The sequence below is a fragment of the Bombina bombina genome, chromosome 11 (assembly GCF_027579735.1).
Source record: "Bombina bombina isolate aBomBom1 chromosome 11, aBomBom1.pri, whole genome shotgun sequence".
NCBI classification, from domain to species: domain Eukaryota; kingdom Metazoa; phylum Chordata; class Amphibia; order Anura; family Bombinatoridae; genus Bombina; species Bombina bombina.
Window position 1 is genome coordinate 43,435,209 of NC_069509.1, and position 20,285 is coordinate 43,455,493.

Sequence of the window (20,285 nt, forward strand, 5' to 3'; positions counted from 1 at the left end):
ACTGTAATGGGTAAGTTTATAATTAGAGTTACAGGGAAACTTACTGTAATGGGTAAGTTTATCATTAGAGTTACAGAGAAACTTACTGTAATGGGTAAGTTTATCATTAGAGTTACAGGAAAACTTATTGTAATGGGTAAGTTTATTATTAGAGTTACAGGGAAACTTATTGTAATGGGTAAGTTTATTATTAGAGTTACAGGGAAACTTATTGTAATGGGTAAGTTTATTATTAGAGTTACAGGGAAACTTACTGTAATGGGTAAGTTTATAATTAGAGTTACAGGGAAACTTATTGTAATGGGTAAGTTTATCATTAGAGTTACAGGGAAACTTACTGTAATGGGTAATTTTATCATTAGAGTTACAGGGAAACTTACTGTAATGGGTAAGTTTATTATTAGAGTTACAGGGAAACTAACTGTAATAAGTAAGTTTATCATTAGAGTTACAGGGAAACTTATTGTAATGGGTAAGTTTATCATTAGAGTTACAGGGAAACTTATTGTAATGGGTAAGATTATAATTAGAGTTACAGGGAAACTTACTGTAATGGGTAAGTTTATCATTAGAGTTACAGGGAAACTTATTGTAATGGGTAAGTTTATAATTAGAGTTACAGGGAAACTTACTGTAATGGGTAAGTTTATCATTAGAGTTACAGGGACACTTACTGTAATGGGTAAGTTTATCATTAGAGTTACAGGGAAACTTACTGTAATAGGTAAGTTTATTATTATAGTTACAGGTAAACTTACTGTAATGGGTAAGTTTATCATTAGAGTTACAGGGAACTTACTGTCATGGGTAAGTTTATCATTAGAGTTACAGGGGAACTTACTGTAATGGGTAAGTTTATTATTAGAGTTACAGGGAAACTTACTGTAATGGGTAAATTTATCATTAGAGTTACAGGGAACTTACTGTCATGGGTAAGTTTATCATTAGAGTTACAGGGGAACTTACTGTAATGGGTAAGTTTATCATTAGAGTTACAGAGAAACTTACTGTAATGGGTAATTTTATCATTAGAGTTACAGGGAAACTTATTGTAATGGGTAAGTTTATCATTAGAGTTACAGCGAAACTTACTGTAATTAGTACGTTTATTATTAGAGTTACAGGAATCTTACTGTAATGGGTACGTTTATCATTAGAATTACAGGGAAACTTACTGTAATGGGTAAGTTTATCATTAGAGTTACAGGGAAACTTACTGTAATGGGTAAGTTTATCATTAGAGTTACAGGGAAACTTATTGTAATGGGTAAGTTTATCATTAGATTTACAGGGGAACTTACTGTAATGTGTAAGTTTATCATTAGAGTTACTTGGAAACTTATTGTAATAGGTAAGTTTATCTATAGAGTTACAGGGAAATTTATTGTAATGGGTAAGTTTATCATTAGAGTTACAGGGAAACTTACTGTAATGGGTAAGTTTATAATTAGAGTTACAGGGAAACTTACTGTAATGGGTAAGTTTATCATTAGAGTTACAGAGAAACTTACTGTAATGGGTAAGTTTATCATTAGAGTTACAGGAAAACTTACTGTAATGGGTAAGTTTATTATTAGCGTTACTGGGAAACTTATTGTAATGGGTAAGTTTATCATTAGAGTTACAGGGAAACTTACTGTAATGGGTAAGTTTATCATTAGAGTTACAGGGAAACTTGAGACTGTCACCCCAACACTAAGTACAGACCAAGGCGCAGAATATATCTGCAGGGTGCTACATCCTACACGGGAGCAGCCAATAGAGAGAAGCACAGGGAAGCTTATTGTAATGGGTAAGTTTATCATTAGAGTTACAGGGGAACTTACTGTAATGGGTAAGTTTATCATTAGAGTTACAGGGAAACTTACTGTAATGGGTAAGTTTATCATTAGAGTTACAGGGAAACTTACTGTAATGGGTAAGTTTATCATTAGAGTTACAGGGGAAACTTACTGTAATGGGTAAGTTTATTATTAGCGTTACTGGGAAACTTATTGTAATGGGTAAGTTTATCATTAGAGTTACAGGGAAACTTACTGTAATGGGTAAGTTTATCATTAGAGTTACAGGGAAACTTACTGTAATGGGTAAGTTTATCATTAGAGTTACAGGGAAACTTACTGTAATGGGTAAGTTTATCATTAGAGTTACAGAGAAACTTACTGTAATGGGTAAGTTTATCATTAGAGTTACAGGAAAACTTATTGTAATGGGTAAGTTTATTATTAGAGTTACAGGGAAACTTATTGTAATGGGTAAGTTTATCATTAGAGTTACAGGGAAACTTATTGTAATGGGTAAGTTTATTATTAGAGTTACAGGGAAACTTACTGTAATGGGTAAGTTTATTATTAGAGTTACAGGGAAACTTATTGTAATGGGTAAGTTTATCATTAGAGTTACAGGGAAACTTACTGTAATGGGTAATTTTATCATTAGAGTTACAGGGAAACTTACTGTAATGGGTAAGTTTATCATTAGAGTTACAGGGAAACTTACTGTAATAGGTAAGTTTATCATTAGAGTTACAGGGAAACTTATTGTAATGGGTAAGTTTATCATTAGAGTTACAGGGAAACTTATTGTAATGGGTAAGTTTATTATTAGAGTTACAGGGAAACTTACTGTAATGGGTAAGTTTATCATTAGAGTTACAGGGAAACTTATTGTAATGGGTAAGTTTATCATTAGAGTTACAGGGAAACTTACTGTAATGGGTAAGTTTATCATTAGAGTTACAGGGAAACTTACTGTAATGGGTAAGTTTATCATTAGAGTTACAGGGAAACTTACTGTAATGGGTAAGTTTATCATTAGAGTTACAGGTAAACTTACTGTAATGGGTAAGTTTATCATTAGAGTTACAGGGAACTTACTGTCATGGGTAAGTTTATCATTAGAGTTACAGGGGAACTTACTGTAATGGGTAAGTTTATTATTAGAGTTACAGGGAAACTTACTGTAATGGGTAAATTTATCATTAGAGTTACAGGGAACTTACTGTCATGGGTAAGTTTATCATTAGAGTTACAGGGGAACTTACTGTAATGGGTAAGTTTATCATTAGAGTTACAGAGAAACTTACTGTAATGGGTAATTTTATCATTAGAGTTACAGGGAAACTTATTGTAATGGGTAAGTTTATCATTAGAGTTACAGCGAAACTTACTGTAATTAGTACGTTTATTATTAGAGTTACAGGAATCTTACTGTAATGGGTACGTTTATCATTAGAATTACAGGGAAACTTACTGTAATGGGTAAGTTTATCATTAGAGTTACAGGGAAACTTACTGTAATGGGTAAGTTTATCATTAGAGTTACAGGGAAACTTATTGTAATGGGTAAGTTTATCATTAGAGTTACAGGGGAACTTACTGTAATGTGTAAGTTTATCATTAGAGTTACTTGGAAACTTATTGTAATAGGTAAGTTTATCTATAGAGTTACAGGGAAACTTATTGTAATGGGTAAGTTTATCATTAGAGTTACAGGGAAACTTACTGTAATGGGTAAGTTTATCATTAGAGTTAAAGGGAAACTTATTGTAATGGGTAAGTTTATCATTAGAGTTAAAGGGAAACTTACTGTAATGGGTAAGTTTATCATTAGAGTTACAGCGAAACTTACTGTAATGGGTAAGTTTATTATTAGAGTTACAGGAAACTTACTGTAATGGGTAACTTTATCATTAGAGTTACAGGGAATCTTATTGTAATGGGTAAGTTTATCATTAGAGTTACTGGGGAACTTACTGTAATGGGCAAGTTTATCATTAGAGTTACAGGGAAACTTACTGTAATGGGTACGTTTATCATTAAAGTTACAGGGAAACTTACTGTAATGGGTAAGTTTACTATTAGAGTTACAGGGAAACTTACTGTAATGGGTAAGTTTATCATTAGAGTTACAGGGAAACTTACTGTAATGGGTAAGTTTATCATTAGAGTTACAGGGAAACTTACTGTAATGGGTAAGTTTATTATTAGAGTTACAGGGAAACTTACTGTAATGGGTAAGTTTATTATTAGAGTTACAGGAAACTTACTGTAATGGGTAAGTTTATCATTAGAGTTACAGGGAAACTTATTGTTATGGGTAAGTTTATCATTAGAGTTACAGGGAAACTTACTGTAATGGGTATGTTTATCATTAGAGTTACAGGGAAACTTACTGTAATGGGTAAGTTTATCATTAGAGTTACAGCGAAACTTACTGTAATGGGTAAGTTTATCTATAGAGTTACAGGGAAACTTACTGTAATGGGTAAGTTTATTATTAGAGTTACAGGGAGACTTACTGTAATGGGTAAGTTTATCATTAGAGTTACAGCGAAACTTACTGTAATGGGTACGTTTATTATTAGAGTTACAGGAATCTTACTGTAATGGGTGCGTTTATCATTAGAGTTACAGGGAAACTTACTGTAATGGGTAAGTTTATCATTAGAGTTACAGGGAAACTTACTGTAATGGGTAAGTTTATCATTAGAGTTACAGGGAAACTTATTGTAATGGGTAAGTTTATCATTAGAGTTACAGGGGAACTTACTGTAATGTGTAAGTTTATCATTAGAGTTACTTGGAAATTTATTGTAATAGGTAAGTTTATCTATAGAGTTACAGGGAAACTTATTGTAATGGGTAAGTTTATCTATAGAGTTACAGGGAAACTTATTGTAATGGGTAAGTTTATCATTAGAGTTACAGGGAAACTTACTGTAATGGGTAAGTTTATCATTAGAGTTAAAGGGAAACTTATTGTAATGGGTAAGTTTATTATTAGAGTTAAAGGGAAACTTACTGTAATGGGTAAGTTTATCATTAGAGTTACAGGGAAACTTACTGTAATGGGTAAGTTTATCATTAGAGTTACAGTGAAACTTATTGTAATGTGTAAGTTTATCATTAGAGTTACAGGGAAACTTATTGTAATGGGTAAGTTTATTATTAGAGTTACAGGGAAACTTATTGTAATGGGTAAGTTTATCATTAGAGTTAAAGGGAAACTTACTGTAATGGGTAAGTTTATCATTAGAGTTACAGGGAAACTTACTGTAATGGGTAAGTTTATCATTAGAGTTACAGGGAAACTTATTGTAATGGGTAAGTTTATCATTAGAGTTACAGGGAAACTTACTGTAATGGGTAAGTTTATTATTAGAGTTACAGGAAACTTACTGTAATGAGTAACTTTATCATTAGAGTTACTGGGGAACTTACTGTAATGGGCAAGTTTATCATTAGAGTTACAGGGAAACTTACTGTAATGGGTACGTTTATCATTAAAGGGACATTATACACTCATTTTTTCTTTGCATAAATGTTTTGTAGATAATCTATTTATATAGCCCATAAAGTTTTTTTTTTAAATTAATGTATAGTTTTGCTTATTTTTAAATAACATTGCTCTGATTTTCAGACTCCTAACCAAGCCCCAAAGTTTTATGTGAATACGCTCGACTACCTACTCCAGCTTGCTCCTGTTTGTGTAAAGGGTCTTTTCATATGCAAAAGAAGGGGGAGGGGGGGAGTGTCTTATTTGCCACTTGCAATGGGCTTTCCAGCTACCTTTTCAACACAGCCAAAGTGACAGCTTCTAAGTAAGTTTTTAAACAGTTTTATACTGGATTTTTATATCAGTATCTGTGCATATTATTCTTTATAGTAGTGTCTATTACATGCAGTTATATGAAAATGAGTGTATACTGTCCCTTTAAAGTTACAGGGAAACTTACTGTAATGGGTAAGTTTACTATTAGAGTTACAGGGAAACTTACTGTAATGGGTAAGTTTATCATTAGAGTTACAGGGAAACTTACTGTAATGGGCAAGTTTATCATTAGAGTTACAGGGAAACTTACTGTAATGGGTAAGTTTATCATTAGAGTTACAGGGAAACTTACTGTAATGGGTAAGTTTATCATTAGAGTTACAGGGAAACTTACTGTAATGGGTAAGTTTATCATTAGAGTTACAGGGAAACTTACTGTAATGGGTAAGTTTATCATTAGAGTTACAGGGAAACTTACTGTAATGGGTAAGTTTATTATTAGAGTTACAGGGAAACTTACTGTAATGGGTAAGTTTATTATTAGAGTTACAGGAAACTTACTGTAATGGGTAAGTTTATCATTAGAGTTACAGGGAAACTTACTGTAATGGGTAAGTTTATCATTAGAGTTACAGGGAAACTTACTGTAATGGGTAAGTTTATCATTAGAGTTACAGGGAAACTTACTGTAATGGGTAAGTTTATCATTAGAGTTACAGGGAAACTTACTGTAATGGGTAAGTTTATCATTAGAGTTACAGGGAAACTTACTGTAATGGGTAAGTTTATCATTAGAGTTACAGGGAAACTTACTGTAATGGGTAAGTTTATCATTAGAGTTACAGGGAAACTTACTGTAATGGGTAAGTTTATCATTAGAGTTACAGGGAAACTTACTGTAATGGGTAAGTTTATCATTAGAGTTACAGGGAAACTTACTGTAATGGGTAAGTTTATCATTAGAGTTACAGGGAAACTTACTGTAATGGGTAAGTTTATCATTAGAGTTACAGGGAAACTTACTGTAATGGGTAAGTTTATCATTAGAGTTACAGGGAAACTTACTGTAATGGGTAAGTTTATCTATAGAGTTACAGGGAAACTTACTGTAATGGGTAAGTTTATCATTAGAGTTACAGGAAACTTACTGTAATGGGTAAGTTTATCATTAGAGTTACAGGGAAACTTACTGTAATGGGTAAGTTTATCATTAGAGTTACAGGGAAACTTACTGTAATGGGTAAGTTTATCATTAGAGTTACAGGGAAACTTACTGTAATGGGTACGTTTATCATTAGAGTTACAGGGAAACTTACTGTAATGGGTAAGTTTATCAATAGAGTTACAGGGAAACTTACTGTAATGGGTAAGTTTATCATTAGAGTTACAGGGAAACTTATTGTAATGGGTAAGTTTATCATTAGAGTTACAGGGAAACTTACTGTAATGGGTAAGTTTATCATTAGAGTTACAGGGAAACTTACTGTAATGGGTATGTTTATCATTATAGTTACAGGGAAACTTATTGTAATGGGTAAGTTTATCATTATAGTTACAGGGAACTTACTGTAATGGGTAAGTTTATCATTAGAGTTACAGGGAAACTTACTGTAATGGGTAAGTTTATCATTAGAGTTACAAGGAAACTTATTGTAATGGGTAAGTTTATCATTAAAGTTACAGGGAAACTTACTGTAATTGGTAAGTTTATCATTATAGTTACAGGGAACTTATTGTAATGGGTAAGTTTATCATTAGATTTAAAGAGAAACTTACTGTAATGGGTAAGTTTATAATTAGATTTAAAGGGAAACTTACTGGTGCGGTGCCAGTGGGGGTGTGGTCAGGGGCGTGGTCAAGGGGGGCGTGGTGATTACCGACCGGGACTAATTTTCCAGAGAGGTTTGCTATACAGAGAATGATATGGTAAATAACCCTATAATTAGTAATTAACCTTTGTGATCACTGCCTATCATAAAGGGCAGCTTTTGCTAAGCAGTTCCCCAGAATGCATTCTTTCTGCACAAGGTCATTATTACACAGCATTGTACCATATATAATGCCAGGCGGGTAATGTCCCCATTACAGAGCAGCACCTTTTGCACAAATTAAAGAGGTAATGCATAACTTACAACAGGCACTTACCTAGCACACAGACTCTGCACACGTGTGAACACTTAACCCGGAAATGATCTGCTAAGGCAAAGGTCATTATTATTATTATACTTTATTTATGAAGCGCCAACATATTCCGCAGCGCTGTCCATGGATACAATTCATATAAATAAAACCGTACAAGACTTGTAAGAGACAGGACAAAATTTACAAAGACAGACAGGATTGATTGAGGGCCCTATTCCCATGGGAACTTACAATCTAGAAGTGCTCTGTCACTGTTGCTATGGAAACGACTAAGCATACAGTGGAAATTATTTCTAATATTCACATAGCTTTATTGTAAACATAACACACCGTGCACTGTACACACCGGATAAATAACATTACATATATAGCAATTTACACAGTGTCTGCTACTGAGTTCATGTAGCTGCGGCTATAGCAATGCCTACTCAGTGACCAGCATTAGCCCTTGTCTTGCAGCCTGATGCTCATTATGTGACCGCAAAGCCAGGTGTGCCAGGAGAATACCTTGCCCTAGTCACTGGCACTGTTGGGGTTAAAGTATCACCCGGGGTGGACTGTTAGCATCTTGCTACCATGGCAACTGCATGTCCCATAATGCTTTGTACATCACATGCTGCCTACCCTCACATTGGCCGCACATCTGTGACTGACGTCACTCACTTCTGTGCTATTCAGCGCATTGCTACTTAGTTTCACAGTGCTACTGACTGTAAACAAAGGTTGTCAGGCAGTCAGTAAGGCACATGGACAGAATGGACCCAAAAATGTCTGTTTTTTTAAAAAAGACAGCAAACAGAAATGCCGGACTGTCCGGTCAAATAGCAGACACCTGGGAAACTGGGACAGAATGAACAATCGGGACAGCACATCCAAACAGGGACAATCCCAGTCAAACTGGGACGTCTGGTAAGCCTAACTCTGTTCATCTCAATTTGAGATAAGCCCTACCAATGTAGTGTCATCTGCAAACTTTAATAACTTCACAGATTCACTTCCAGAAGTACAGTCGTTGGTGTAAAGAGCATAAAGCAAAGGAGAAAAAACGCATCCTTCCCGAACACCAGTATTGAGATAAACAGGGTCAGATGTCAACCTGTTCACTTAAAAAAAATGTTTCTTGTTAGTTAACGATCTAAGAAGCCACTGGCAATTCAGGAACAATCGAATTAAAAGCAGAGATAAATTCCACAAATAGAACTTATAGTGGATCATGAAAAGCATCAGTCAAAGCTTTTAAATAGCACATGAGTCTTTTAAAACATTTCCTAATAACAGATGTTATCTAGCATTGGGATTTGTGATTTTATGATTATATAGATGTGAATACTCACAGGTGTTATAACAGGAGTTATAGGGCTGGTCTGGTGACACCTGGTAGTGTTTGTTTCTTAGTGCAACATTTACACAGGATTTAGGAAAGTTAGTTATGCACCTCCAGAGATAAATTATAGATAGTCCTGCCTGCAGTGTACATTGTCAGAGTGATCAGTTATAGATAGTCCTGCCTGCAGTGTACAGTGTCGTAGTGATCAGTTATAGATAGTCCTGCCTGCCGTGTACATTGTCAGTGATCTGTTATAGATAGTCCTGCCTGCCGTGTACATTGTCAGTGATCTGTTATAGATAGTTCTGCCTGCAGTGTACATTGTCAGTGATCTGTTATAGATAGTCCTGCCTGCAGTGTACATTGTCAGAGTGATCAGTTATAGATAGTCCTGCCTGCCGTGTACATTGTCAGTGATCTGTTATAGATAGTTCTGCCTGCAGTGTACATTGTCAGTGATCTGTTATAGATAGTCCTGCCTGCAGTGCACATTGTCAGTGATCCTTATAGATAGTCCTGCCTGCAGTGTACATTGTCAGTGATCTGTTATAGATAGTCTTGCCTGCAGTGTACATTGTCAGAGTGATCAGTTATAGATAGTCCCGCCTGCAGTGTACATTGTCAGTGATCTGTTATATATAGTCCTGCCTGCAGTGTACATTGCCTGTGATCTGTTATAGATAGTCCTGTCTGCAGTGTACATTGTCACAGTGATCAGTTATAGATAGTCCTACCTGCAGTGTACATTGTTGCAGTGATCTGTTATAGATAGTCCTGCCTGCAGCAGTGCAGTGTACATTGTCAGTAATCTGTTATAGATAGTCCTGCCTGCAGTGTACATTGTCACGGTGATCTGTTATAGATAGTCCTGCCTGCAGTGTACATTGTCATCATGATCTGTTATAGATAGCCCTGTCTGCAGTGTACATTGTCACTGTGATCTGTTATAGATAGTTCTGCCTGCAGTGTACATTGTCACTGTGATCTGTTATAGATAGTCCTGTCTGCAGTGTACATTGTCACTGTGATCTGTTATAGATAGTTCTGCCTGCAGTGTACATTGTCACTGTGATCTGTTATAGATAGTCCTGCCTGCAGTGTACATTGTCACTGTGATCTGTTATAGATAGTTCTGCCTGCAGTGTACATTGTCACAGTGATCTGTTATAGATAGTCCTGCCTGCAGTGTACATTGTCAGTGATCTGTTATAGATAGTCTTGCCTGCAGTGTACATTGTCAGAGTGATCAGTTATAGATAGTCCTGCCTGCAGTGTAAATTGTCAGTGATCTGTTATATATATATATATATATATATATATATATATATATATATATATATATATATATATATATATATATATATATATATATATATATATATATATATATATATATATTCCTGCCTGCAGTGTACATTGCCTGTGATCTGTTATAGATAGTCCTACCTGCAGTGTACATTGTCACAGTGATCAGTTATAGATAGTCCTACCTGCAGTGTACATTGTCACAGTGATCTGTTATAGATAGTCCTGCCTGCAGTGTACATTGTCAGTGATCTGTTATAGATAGTCCTGCCTGCAGTGTACATTGTCACAGTGATCAGTTATAGATAGTCCTACCTGCAGTGTACATTGTCACAGTGATCTGTTATAGATAGTCCTGCCTGCAGTGTACATTGTCAGTAATGTGTTATAGATAGTCCTGCCTGCAGTGTACATTGTCACAGTGATCTGTTATAGATAGTCCTGTCTGCAGTGTACATTGTCACTGTGCTCTGTTATAGATAGTTCTGCCTGCAGTGTACATTGTCACCGTGATCTGTTATAGATAGTCCTGTCTGCAGTGTACATTGTCACTGTGATCTGTTATAGATAGTTCTGCCTACAGTGTACATTGTCACTGTGATCTGTTATAGATAGTCCTGTCTGCAGTGTACATTGTCACAGTGATCTGTTATAGATAGTCCTGTCTGCAGTGTACATTGTCACAGTGATCTGTTATAGATAGTCCTGCCTGCAGTGTACATTGCCACTGTGATCTGTTATAGATAGTCCTGCCTGCAGTGTACATTGCCACTGTGATCTGTTATAGATAGTCCTGCCTGCAGTGTACATTGTCACAGTGATCTGTTATAGATAGTCCTGTCTGCAGTGTACATTGTCACTGTGATCTGTTATAGATAGTTCTGCCTGCAGTGTACATTGTCACTGTGATCTGTTATAGATAGTTCTGCCTGCAGTGTACATTGTCACTGTGATCTGTTATAGATAGTCCTGCCTGCAGTGTACATTGTCAGTGATCTGTTATAGATAGTCCTGTCTGCAGTGTAAATTGTCAGTGATCTGTTATATATATATATATATATATTCCTGCCTGCAGTGTACATTGCCTGTGATCTGTTATAGATAGTCCTGCCTGCATTGTACATTGTCACAGTGATCAGTTATAGATAGTCCTACCTGCAGTGTACATTGTCACAGTGATCTGTTATAGATAGTCCTGCCTGCAGTGTACATTGTCAGTAATCTGTTATAGATAGTCCTGCCTGCAGTGTACATTGTCACTGTGATCTGTTATAGATAGTTCTGCCTGCAGTGTACATTGTCACCGTGATCTGTTATAGATAGTCCTGTCTGCAGTGTACATTGTCACTGTGATCTGTTATAGATAGCTCTGCCTACAGTGTACATTGTCACTGTGATCTGTTATAGATAGTTCTGCCTGCAGTGTACATTGTCACTGTGATCTTTTATAGATGAATTTGCCTGCAGTGTACATTGTCACAGTGATCTGTTATAGATGAATTTGCCTGCAGTGTACATTGTCACTGTGATCTTTTATAGATGAATTTGCCTGCAGTGTACATTGTCACAGTGATCTGTTATAGATAGTCCTGTCTGCAGTGTACATTGTCACAGTGATCTGTTATAGATAGTCCTGCCTGCAGTGTACATTGGCACTGTGATCTGTTATAGATAGTCTTGCCTGCAGTGTACATTGCCACTGTGATCTGTTATAGATAGTCCTGCCTGCAGTGTACATTGTCACAGTGATCTGTTATAGATAGTCCTGCCTGCAGTGTACATTGTCACAGTGATCTGTTATAGATAGTCCTGTCTGCAGTGTACATTGTCACAGTGATCTGTTATAGATAGTTCTGCCTGCAGTGTACATTGTCACTGTGATCCGTTATAGATAGTTCTGCCTGCAGTGTACATTGTCACAGTGATCTGTTATAGATAGTTCTGCCTGCAGTGTACATTGTCACTGTGATCTGTTATAGCCCTGCCTGCAGTGTACATTGTCACTGATCTGTTATAGATAATCGTGCCTGCAGTGTACATTGTCACTGTGATCTGTTATAGAGAGTTCTGCCTGCAGTGTGCATTGTCACTGTGATCTGTTATAGAGTCCTGCCTGCAGTGTACATTATCACAGTGATCAGTTATAGATAGTCCTGCCTGCAGTGTACATTATCACAGTGATCAGTTATAGATAGTCCTGCCTGCAGTGTACATTATCACAGTGATCAGTTATAGATAGTCCTGCCTGCAGTGTACATTGCCACAGTGGTCAGTTTTAGAGAGTCCTGCCTGCAGTGTACATTGTCACAGTGATATGTTATAGATAGTCCTGCCTGCAGTGTACATTGTCACAGTGATATGTTATAGATAGTCCTGCCTGCAGTGTACATTGTCACTGTGATCGGTTATAGAGAGTCCTACCTACAGTGTACATTGTCACTGTGATCTGTTATAGATAGTCCTGCCTGCAGTGTATATTGTCACAGTGGTCAGTTATAGATAGCCCTGCCTGCAGTGTATATTGTCACAGTGGTCAGTTATAGAGAGTCTTGCCTGCAGTGTACATTGTCAGAGTATTTACAGCTACTACTACACACAGATAAGTGCTGGCTGACAATGCAGGTTATGCATTCGCTAATATGAAGAGATATGAGTAAGAGATATATGCAGAAATAATAATGATGTTTGTGTGCAAAAAAGGTGACACGGCAGTCAAACACCAGAATATCAGCACAAAAATAAAAATCTGCAGGGGCGGCATTGCACCAGCAGTTCACAAGAACTGCTTGTGCAATTGTAAATACCGACAGCGTATGCTGTCGGCATTTATCGATGAGCGGCGGACATGATACGCTACATCGTTTCATGTCCGCTCGCAATATGATAAATTGGCCCCGAAATGGTGACACGCCAACACAGCTTACATGTTTCAGAAATAAGCTGTGATCATAGCTGCTGCCCTGACTTTACACTTTCTATTACCTTTGGTTATTTAAGATTTTTGCTGTTAAAATTATTAATATGTGGGATTTTGTTTTTCAGTAAAACCTCAGATTTTAGAGCCTGTAAAACCCATTCTCTGTGACTCTGGGGAGATTCTGTATCGCTTGAAGCTACAGAGGTTTTATCCTAAAGATATAAACATCATCTGGACAAGTGGAGCTGGAGATTTACATAAAACAAAATCATCTGAAATATTTGAACAAAACCCTGATACAACATTTAATGTTTGTTCGGAAGTCAGAATTCCAGGAGATCACTTCAGAGAAAAATCATTTTCTGTGCTTGTGACTTGGGGACATAAATCCCTGGATAAACCTGAGACCAAGAAACTAAGTACAAAAGATTCAGGTGAGATGGTTGTGATACTGTGAGTGTGAGTCTGATGTACTTGTTTGTACAGGGGACAGAGACATTAAAATGTATCAGTAAAGCCTAAGATAACGTCACTACATTATTTCCTTTTTTATTTTTGCTTCAATATTCAGGTATTTGTTTATCCTTTTATTTCTACTTACTTGACATAGCTACATTATTTTACACTGTATTAGAAATGTAGTACATTCCATATTTATTTGTATTATTATATATATATATATATATATATATATATATATATATATATATATATAATTTATTTATTTATAATTTTATTTATATATTTATTTAGTAACATTACAGTTTACAAGATACATTTTCTCCAACATTGGTGTGTCCGGTCCACGGCGTCATCCTTACTTGTGGGATATTCTCTTCCCCAACAGGAAATGGCAAAGAGTCCCAGCAAAGCTGGTCACATGATCCCTCCTAGGCTCCGCCCACCCCAGTCATTCTCTTTGCCGTTGCACAGGCAACATCTCCACGGAGATGGTTAAGAGTTTTTTTGGTGTTTAAATGTAGTTTTTATTCTTCTATCAAGTGTTTGTTATTTTAAAATAGTGCTGGTATGTACTATTTACTCTGAAACAGAAAAAGGATGAAGATTTCTGTTTGTAAGAGGAAGATGATTTTAGCAGACAGTTACTAAAATCGATTGCTGTTTCCACACAGGACTGTTGAGATGAAGTAACTTCAGTTGGGGGAAACAGTTAGCAGACCTTTCTGCTTAAGGTATGACTAGCCATATTTCTAACAAGACCATGTAATGCTGGAAGGCTGTCATTTCCCCTCATGGGGACCGGTAAGCCATTTTTCTTAGTTAAACATAAAAGAATAAAGGGCTTCAAAAAGGGCTTAAAAAACTGGTAGACATTTTTCTGGGCTAAAACGATTGCTTTACTAGGCATATTATGCAGATTCTAACTAATAATGGTTATTATAATCTTGGGGATTGTTTAGAAAAACGGCAGGCACTGTGTTGGACACCTTTTTCAGATGGGGGCCTTTTCTAGTTATATAGCTGGGACTGTATAGGGGTTAAATGTAAAAACGGCTCCGGTTTCGTTATTTTAAGGGTTAAAGCTCTGAAATTTGGTGTGCAATACTTTTAATGCTTTAAGACACTGTGGTGAAATTTTGGTGAATTTTGAACAATTCCTTCATACTTTTTCACATATTCAGTAATAAAGTGTTTTCAGTTTGAAATTTAAAGTGACAGTAACGGTTTTATTTTAAAACGTTTTTTGTGCTTTGTTGACAAGTTTAAGCCTGTTTAACATGTCTGTACCATCAAATAAGCTATGTTCTATATGTATGAAAGCCAATGTGTCTCCCCATTTAAATTTATGTGATAATTGTGCCATAGTGTCCAAACAAAGTAAGGACAGTAATGCCACAGATAATGATATTGCCCAAGATGATTCCTCAAATGAGGGGAGTAAACATGATACTACATCATCCCCTACTGTGTCTACACCAGTTATGCCCACACAGGAGGCCCCTAGTACATCTAGTGCGCCAATACTTATTACCATGCAACAATTAACGGCTGTAATGGATAACTCTATAGCAACTCTTTTATCCAAAATGCCTACTTATCAGAGAAAGCGCGATTGCTCTGTTTTAAACACTGAAGAGCAAGAGGACGCTGATGATAATTGTTCTGTCATACCCTCACACCAATCTGAAGGGGCCATGAGGGAGGTTTTGTCTGAGGGAGAAATTTCAGATTCAGGAAAGATTTCTCATCAAGCTGAACCTGATGTTGTGACATTTAAATTTAAATTAGAACATCTCCGCGCACTGCTTAAGGAGGTATTATCTACTCTGGATGATTGTGACAATTTGGTCATTCCAGAGAAGTTATGTAAGATGGACAAGTTCCTAGAGGTTCCGGTGCCCCCCGACGCTTTTCCTATACCCAAGCGGGTAGCGGACATAGTAAATAAAGAGTGGGAAAGGCCCGGCATACCTTTTGTCCCCCCCCCTATATTTAAGAAATTATTTCCTATAGTCGACCCCAGAAAGGACTTATGGCAGACAGTCCCCAAGGTCGAGGGGGCGGTTTCTACTCTAAACAAACGCACTACTATTCCTATCGAAGATAGTTGTGCTTTCAAAGATCCTATGGATAAAAAATTAGAGGGTTTGCTTAAAAAGATTTTTGTTCAGCAAGGTTTCCTTCTACAACCAATTTCATGCATTGTTCCTGTCACTACGGCAGCGTGTTTCTGGTTCGAGGAACTAGAAAAGTCGCTCAATAAAGAATCTTCGTATGAGGAGGTTATGGACAGAGTTCAAGCACTTAAATTGGCTAACTCTTTTATTTTAGATGCCGCTTTGCAATTAGCTAGATTAGCGGCGAAAAATTCAGGGTTTGCTATTGTGGCGCGCAGAGCACTTTGGCTAAAGTCTTGGTCAGCGGATGTGTCTTCCAAGACAAAATTGCTTAACATTCCTTTCAAGGGTAAAACATTATTTGGACCTGATTTGAAAGAGATTATTTCAGACATCACTGGGGGAAAGGGCCACACCCTCCCACAGGATAGGTCTTTTAAGGCTAAAAATAAGCCTAATTTTCGTCCCTTTCGCAGAAACGGACCAGCCTCTAATTCTACATCCTCTAAGCAAGAGGGTAATACTTCACAACCCAAACCAGCCTGGAAACCAATGCAAGGCTGGAACAAGGGTAAGCAGGCCAAGAAGCCTACCACTGCTACCAAAACAGCATGAAGGGATAGCCCCCGATCCGGGACCGGATCTGGTGGGGGGCAGACTTTCTCTCTTTGCTCAGGCTTGGGCAAGAGATGTTCAGGATCCTTGGGCGCTAGAAATAGTTTCTCAAGGTTATCTCCTGGAATTCAAGGAACTACCCCCAAGGGGAAGGTTCCACAGGTCTCAATTATCTTCAAACCAAATAAAAAGACAGGCATTCTTACATTGTGTAGAAGACCTGTTAAAGATGGGAGTGATTCATCCAGTTCCAATAAGAGAACAAGGGATGGGTTTTTATTCCAACCTGTTCATAGTTCCCAAAAAAGAGGGAACATTCAGACCAATTTTGGATCTCAAGATCCTAAACAAATTTCTCAGGGTACCATCGTTCAAAATGGAAACTATTCGAACGATCCTACCTACTATCCAGGAAAATCAATTTATGACTACCGTGGATTTAAAGGATGCGTACCTACATATTCCTATCCACAAGGAACATCATCAGTTCCTAAGGTTCGCTTTTCTGGACAAGCATTACCAGTTTGTGGCACTTCCATTCGGATTAGCCACTGCTCCAAGGATTTTCACAAAGGTACTAGGGTCCCTTCTAGCGGTTCTAAGACCAAGGGGCATTGCAGTAGTACCTTACTTGGACGACATCCTGATTCAAGTGTCGTCTCTGTCAAAAGCAAAGGCTCATACGGACATCGTCCTAGCATTTCTCAGATCTCACGGATGGAAGGTGAACAGAGAAAAAAGTTCTCTGTCCCCGTCAACAAGAGTTCCCTTCTTGGGAACAATAATAGAGGTCAGAAAATCAAAAATTCTAAGCTCTTGTCAAGTACTTCATTCTGTTCTTCGTCCTTCCATAGCGCAGTGCATGGAAGTAATAGGATTGATGGTTGCAACAATGGACATAGTTCCTTTTGCACGAATTCATCTAAGACCATTACAACTGTGCATGCTCAGACAGTGGAATGGGGATTATACAGACTTGTCTCCGACGATTCAAGTAGATCAAAAGACCAGAGATTCACTCCGTTGGTGGCTGACCCTGGACAATCTGTCACAGGGAATGAGCTTCCGCAGACCAGAGTGGGTCATTGTCACGACCGACGCCAGCCTGGTGGGCTGGGGCGCGGTCTGGGAACCCCTGAAAGCTCAGGGTCTATGGTCTCGGGAAGAATCTCTTCTCCCGATAAACATTCTGGAACTGAGAGCGATATTCAATGCTCTCAAAGCTTGGCCTCAACTAGCAAAGGCCAAATTCATAAGGTTTCAATCAGACAACATGACGACTGTTGCATATATCAATCATCAGGGAGGAACAAGGAGTTCCCTGGCGATGGAAGAAGTGACCAAAATAATTCAATGGGCGGAGGATCACTCCTGCCACTTGTCTGCGATCCACATCCCAGGAGTGGAAAATTGGGAAGCGGATTTTCTGAGTCGTCAGACATTCCATCCGGGGGAGTGGGAACTCCATCCGGAAATCTTTGCCCAAATAACTCAATTATGGGGCATTCCAGACATGGATCTGATGGCGTCTCGTCAGAACTTCAAGGTTCCTTGCTACGGGTCCAGATCCAGGGATCCCAAGGCGACTCTAGTAGATGCACTAGTAGCACCTTGGACCTTCAACCTAGCTTATGTATTCCCACCGTTTCCTCTCATTCCCAGGCTGGTAGCCAGGATCAATCAGGAGAGGGCTTCGGTGATCTTGATAGCTCCTGCGTGGCCACGCAGGACTTGGTATGCAGACCTGGTGAATATGTCATCGGCTCCACCATGGAAGCTACCTTTGAGACAGGACCTTCTTGTTCAAGGTCCATTCGAACATCCGAATCTGGTTTCCCTCCAGCTGACGGCTTGGAGATTGAACGCTTGATTTTATCAAAGCGTTTGTTTTCAGATTCTGTAATAGATACTCTGATTCAGGCTAGAAAGCCTGTAACTAGAAAAATTTACCATAAAATATGGGAAAAATATATCTGTTGGTGTGAATCCAAAGGATTGCCATGGAACAAGATAAAGATTCCTAAGATTCTATCCTTTCTACAAGAAGGTTTGGAGAAAGGATTATCTGCAAGTTCTCTAAAGGGACAGATTTTTGCTTTATCTGTCTTACTACACAAACGACTGGCAGCTATGCCAGATGTTCAAGCATTTGTTCAGGCTCTGGTTAGGATCAAGCCTGTTTACAGACCTTTGACTCCTCCCTGGAGTTTAAATCTAGTTCTTTCAGTTCTTCAAGGGGTTCCGTTTGAACCCTTACATTCCGTAGATATTAAGTTACTATCTTGGAAAGTTTTGTTTTTGGTTGCAATCTCTTCTGCTAGAAGAGTTTCAGAGTTATCTGCTCTGCAGTGTTCTCCTCCTTATCTGGTGTTCCATGCAGATAAGGTGGTTTTGCGTACTAAGCCTGGTTTTCTTCCTAAAGTTGTTTCTAACAAAAATATTAACCAGGAGATAGTTGTACCTTCTTTGTGTCCGAATCCAGTTTCAAAGAAGGAGCGTTTGTTACACAATTTGGACGTTGTCCGTGCTCTAAAATTCTATTTAGAGGCTACTAAAGATTTCAGACAAACATCATCCTTGTTTGTTGTTTATTCTGGTAAAAGGAGAGGTCAAAAAGCGACTTCCACCTCTCTTTCCCTTTGGCTTAAAAACATTATCCGTTTGGCTTATGAGACTGCCGGACGGCAGCCTCCTGAACGAATCACAGCTCACTCCACTAGGGCTGTGGCTTCCACATGGGCCTTCAAGAACGAGGCTTCTGTTGATCAGATATGTAAGGCAGCGACTTGGTCTTCACTGCACACTTTTGCCAAATTTTACAAATTTGATACTTTTGCTTCTTCGGAGGCTATTTTTGGGAGAAAGGTTTTGCAAGCTGTGGTGCCTTCCGTTTAGGTGACCTGATTTGCTCCCTCCCTTCATCCGTGTCCTAAAGCTTTGGTATTGGTTCCCACAAGTAAGGATGACGCCGTGGACCGGACACACCAATGTTGGAGAAAACAGAATTTATGCTTACCTGATAAATTACTTTCTCCAACGGTGTGTCCGGTCCACGGCCCGCCCTGTTTTTTTTAATCAGGTCTGATGAATTATTTTCTCTAACTACAGTCACCACGGTATCATATGATTTCTCCTATATATATTTCCTCCTGTCCGTCGGTCGAATGACTGGGGTGGGCGGAGCCTAGGAGGGATCATGTGACCAGCTTTGCTGGGACTCTTTGCCATTTCCTGTTGGGGAAGAGAATATCCCACAAGTAAGGATGACGCCGTGGACCGGACACACCGTTGGAGAAAGTAATTTATCAGGTAAGCATAAATTCTGTTTCTTATGAAGTTGTCGGCTGTCCTCCTTTTAAAACTGCTCCTCTCCCAAAGCCCTTTTTTTTTTAAAGCTATGACCCTGGTGTGGTGTATGCAGAGCTTACTGGGTTGTGAGCCGGGTGTTGTAAAAAAACCCCATCAATTTGAACAAAGTTTAGTTGCTGAGTAAGTTACAGACCAGCCTGAAAATATCAGTAGTGTCCCTTTAACATTATAATATATTAAAAGTGTTATTAGTAAATACAAAACAACTAGCCAGGACAGCCAATCAAAAGCCAGGCTGCCTACCCTTTTAAGACATAATAAAACAGCAAACTTTTGTTCAAGCTTCTATTTAAAGGGACAGTCTACTCCAGAAATTGTATTGTTTAAAAAGATATATAATTCATTTATTACTCATTCCCCAGTTTTGCATAACTAATACATTACCTCTGTGATTACCTTGTATCTAATCCTCTGCAGACTGCCCCCTTATTACAGTTCTTTTGACAGACTTGCATTTTTACCAATCAGTGCCCTCTCT

At 37.9% G+C, this 20,285-nt stretch overlaps 1 protein-coding gene across 1 annotated transcript in view; it reads left to right on the forward strand.

The window, feature by feature from the left end:
* Positions 1 to 13,701, forward strand: part of LOC128641646 (uncharacterized) — a 48,303-nt gene extending 34,602 nt beyond the window's left edge. The window contains exon 3 of the mRNA XM_053694181.1: positions 13,370 to 13,701. Coding sequence (XP_053550156.1) covers positions 13,370 to 13,701 — 332 coding nt within the window. The remainder of the gene's footprint in view (positions 1 to 13,369) is intronic.
* Positions 13,702 to 20,285: the final 6,584 nt, after the last annotated feature.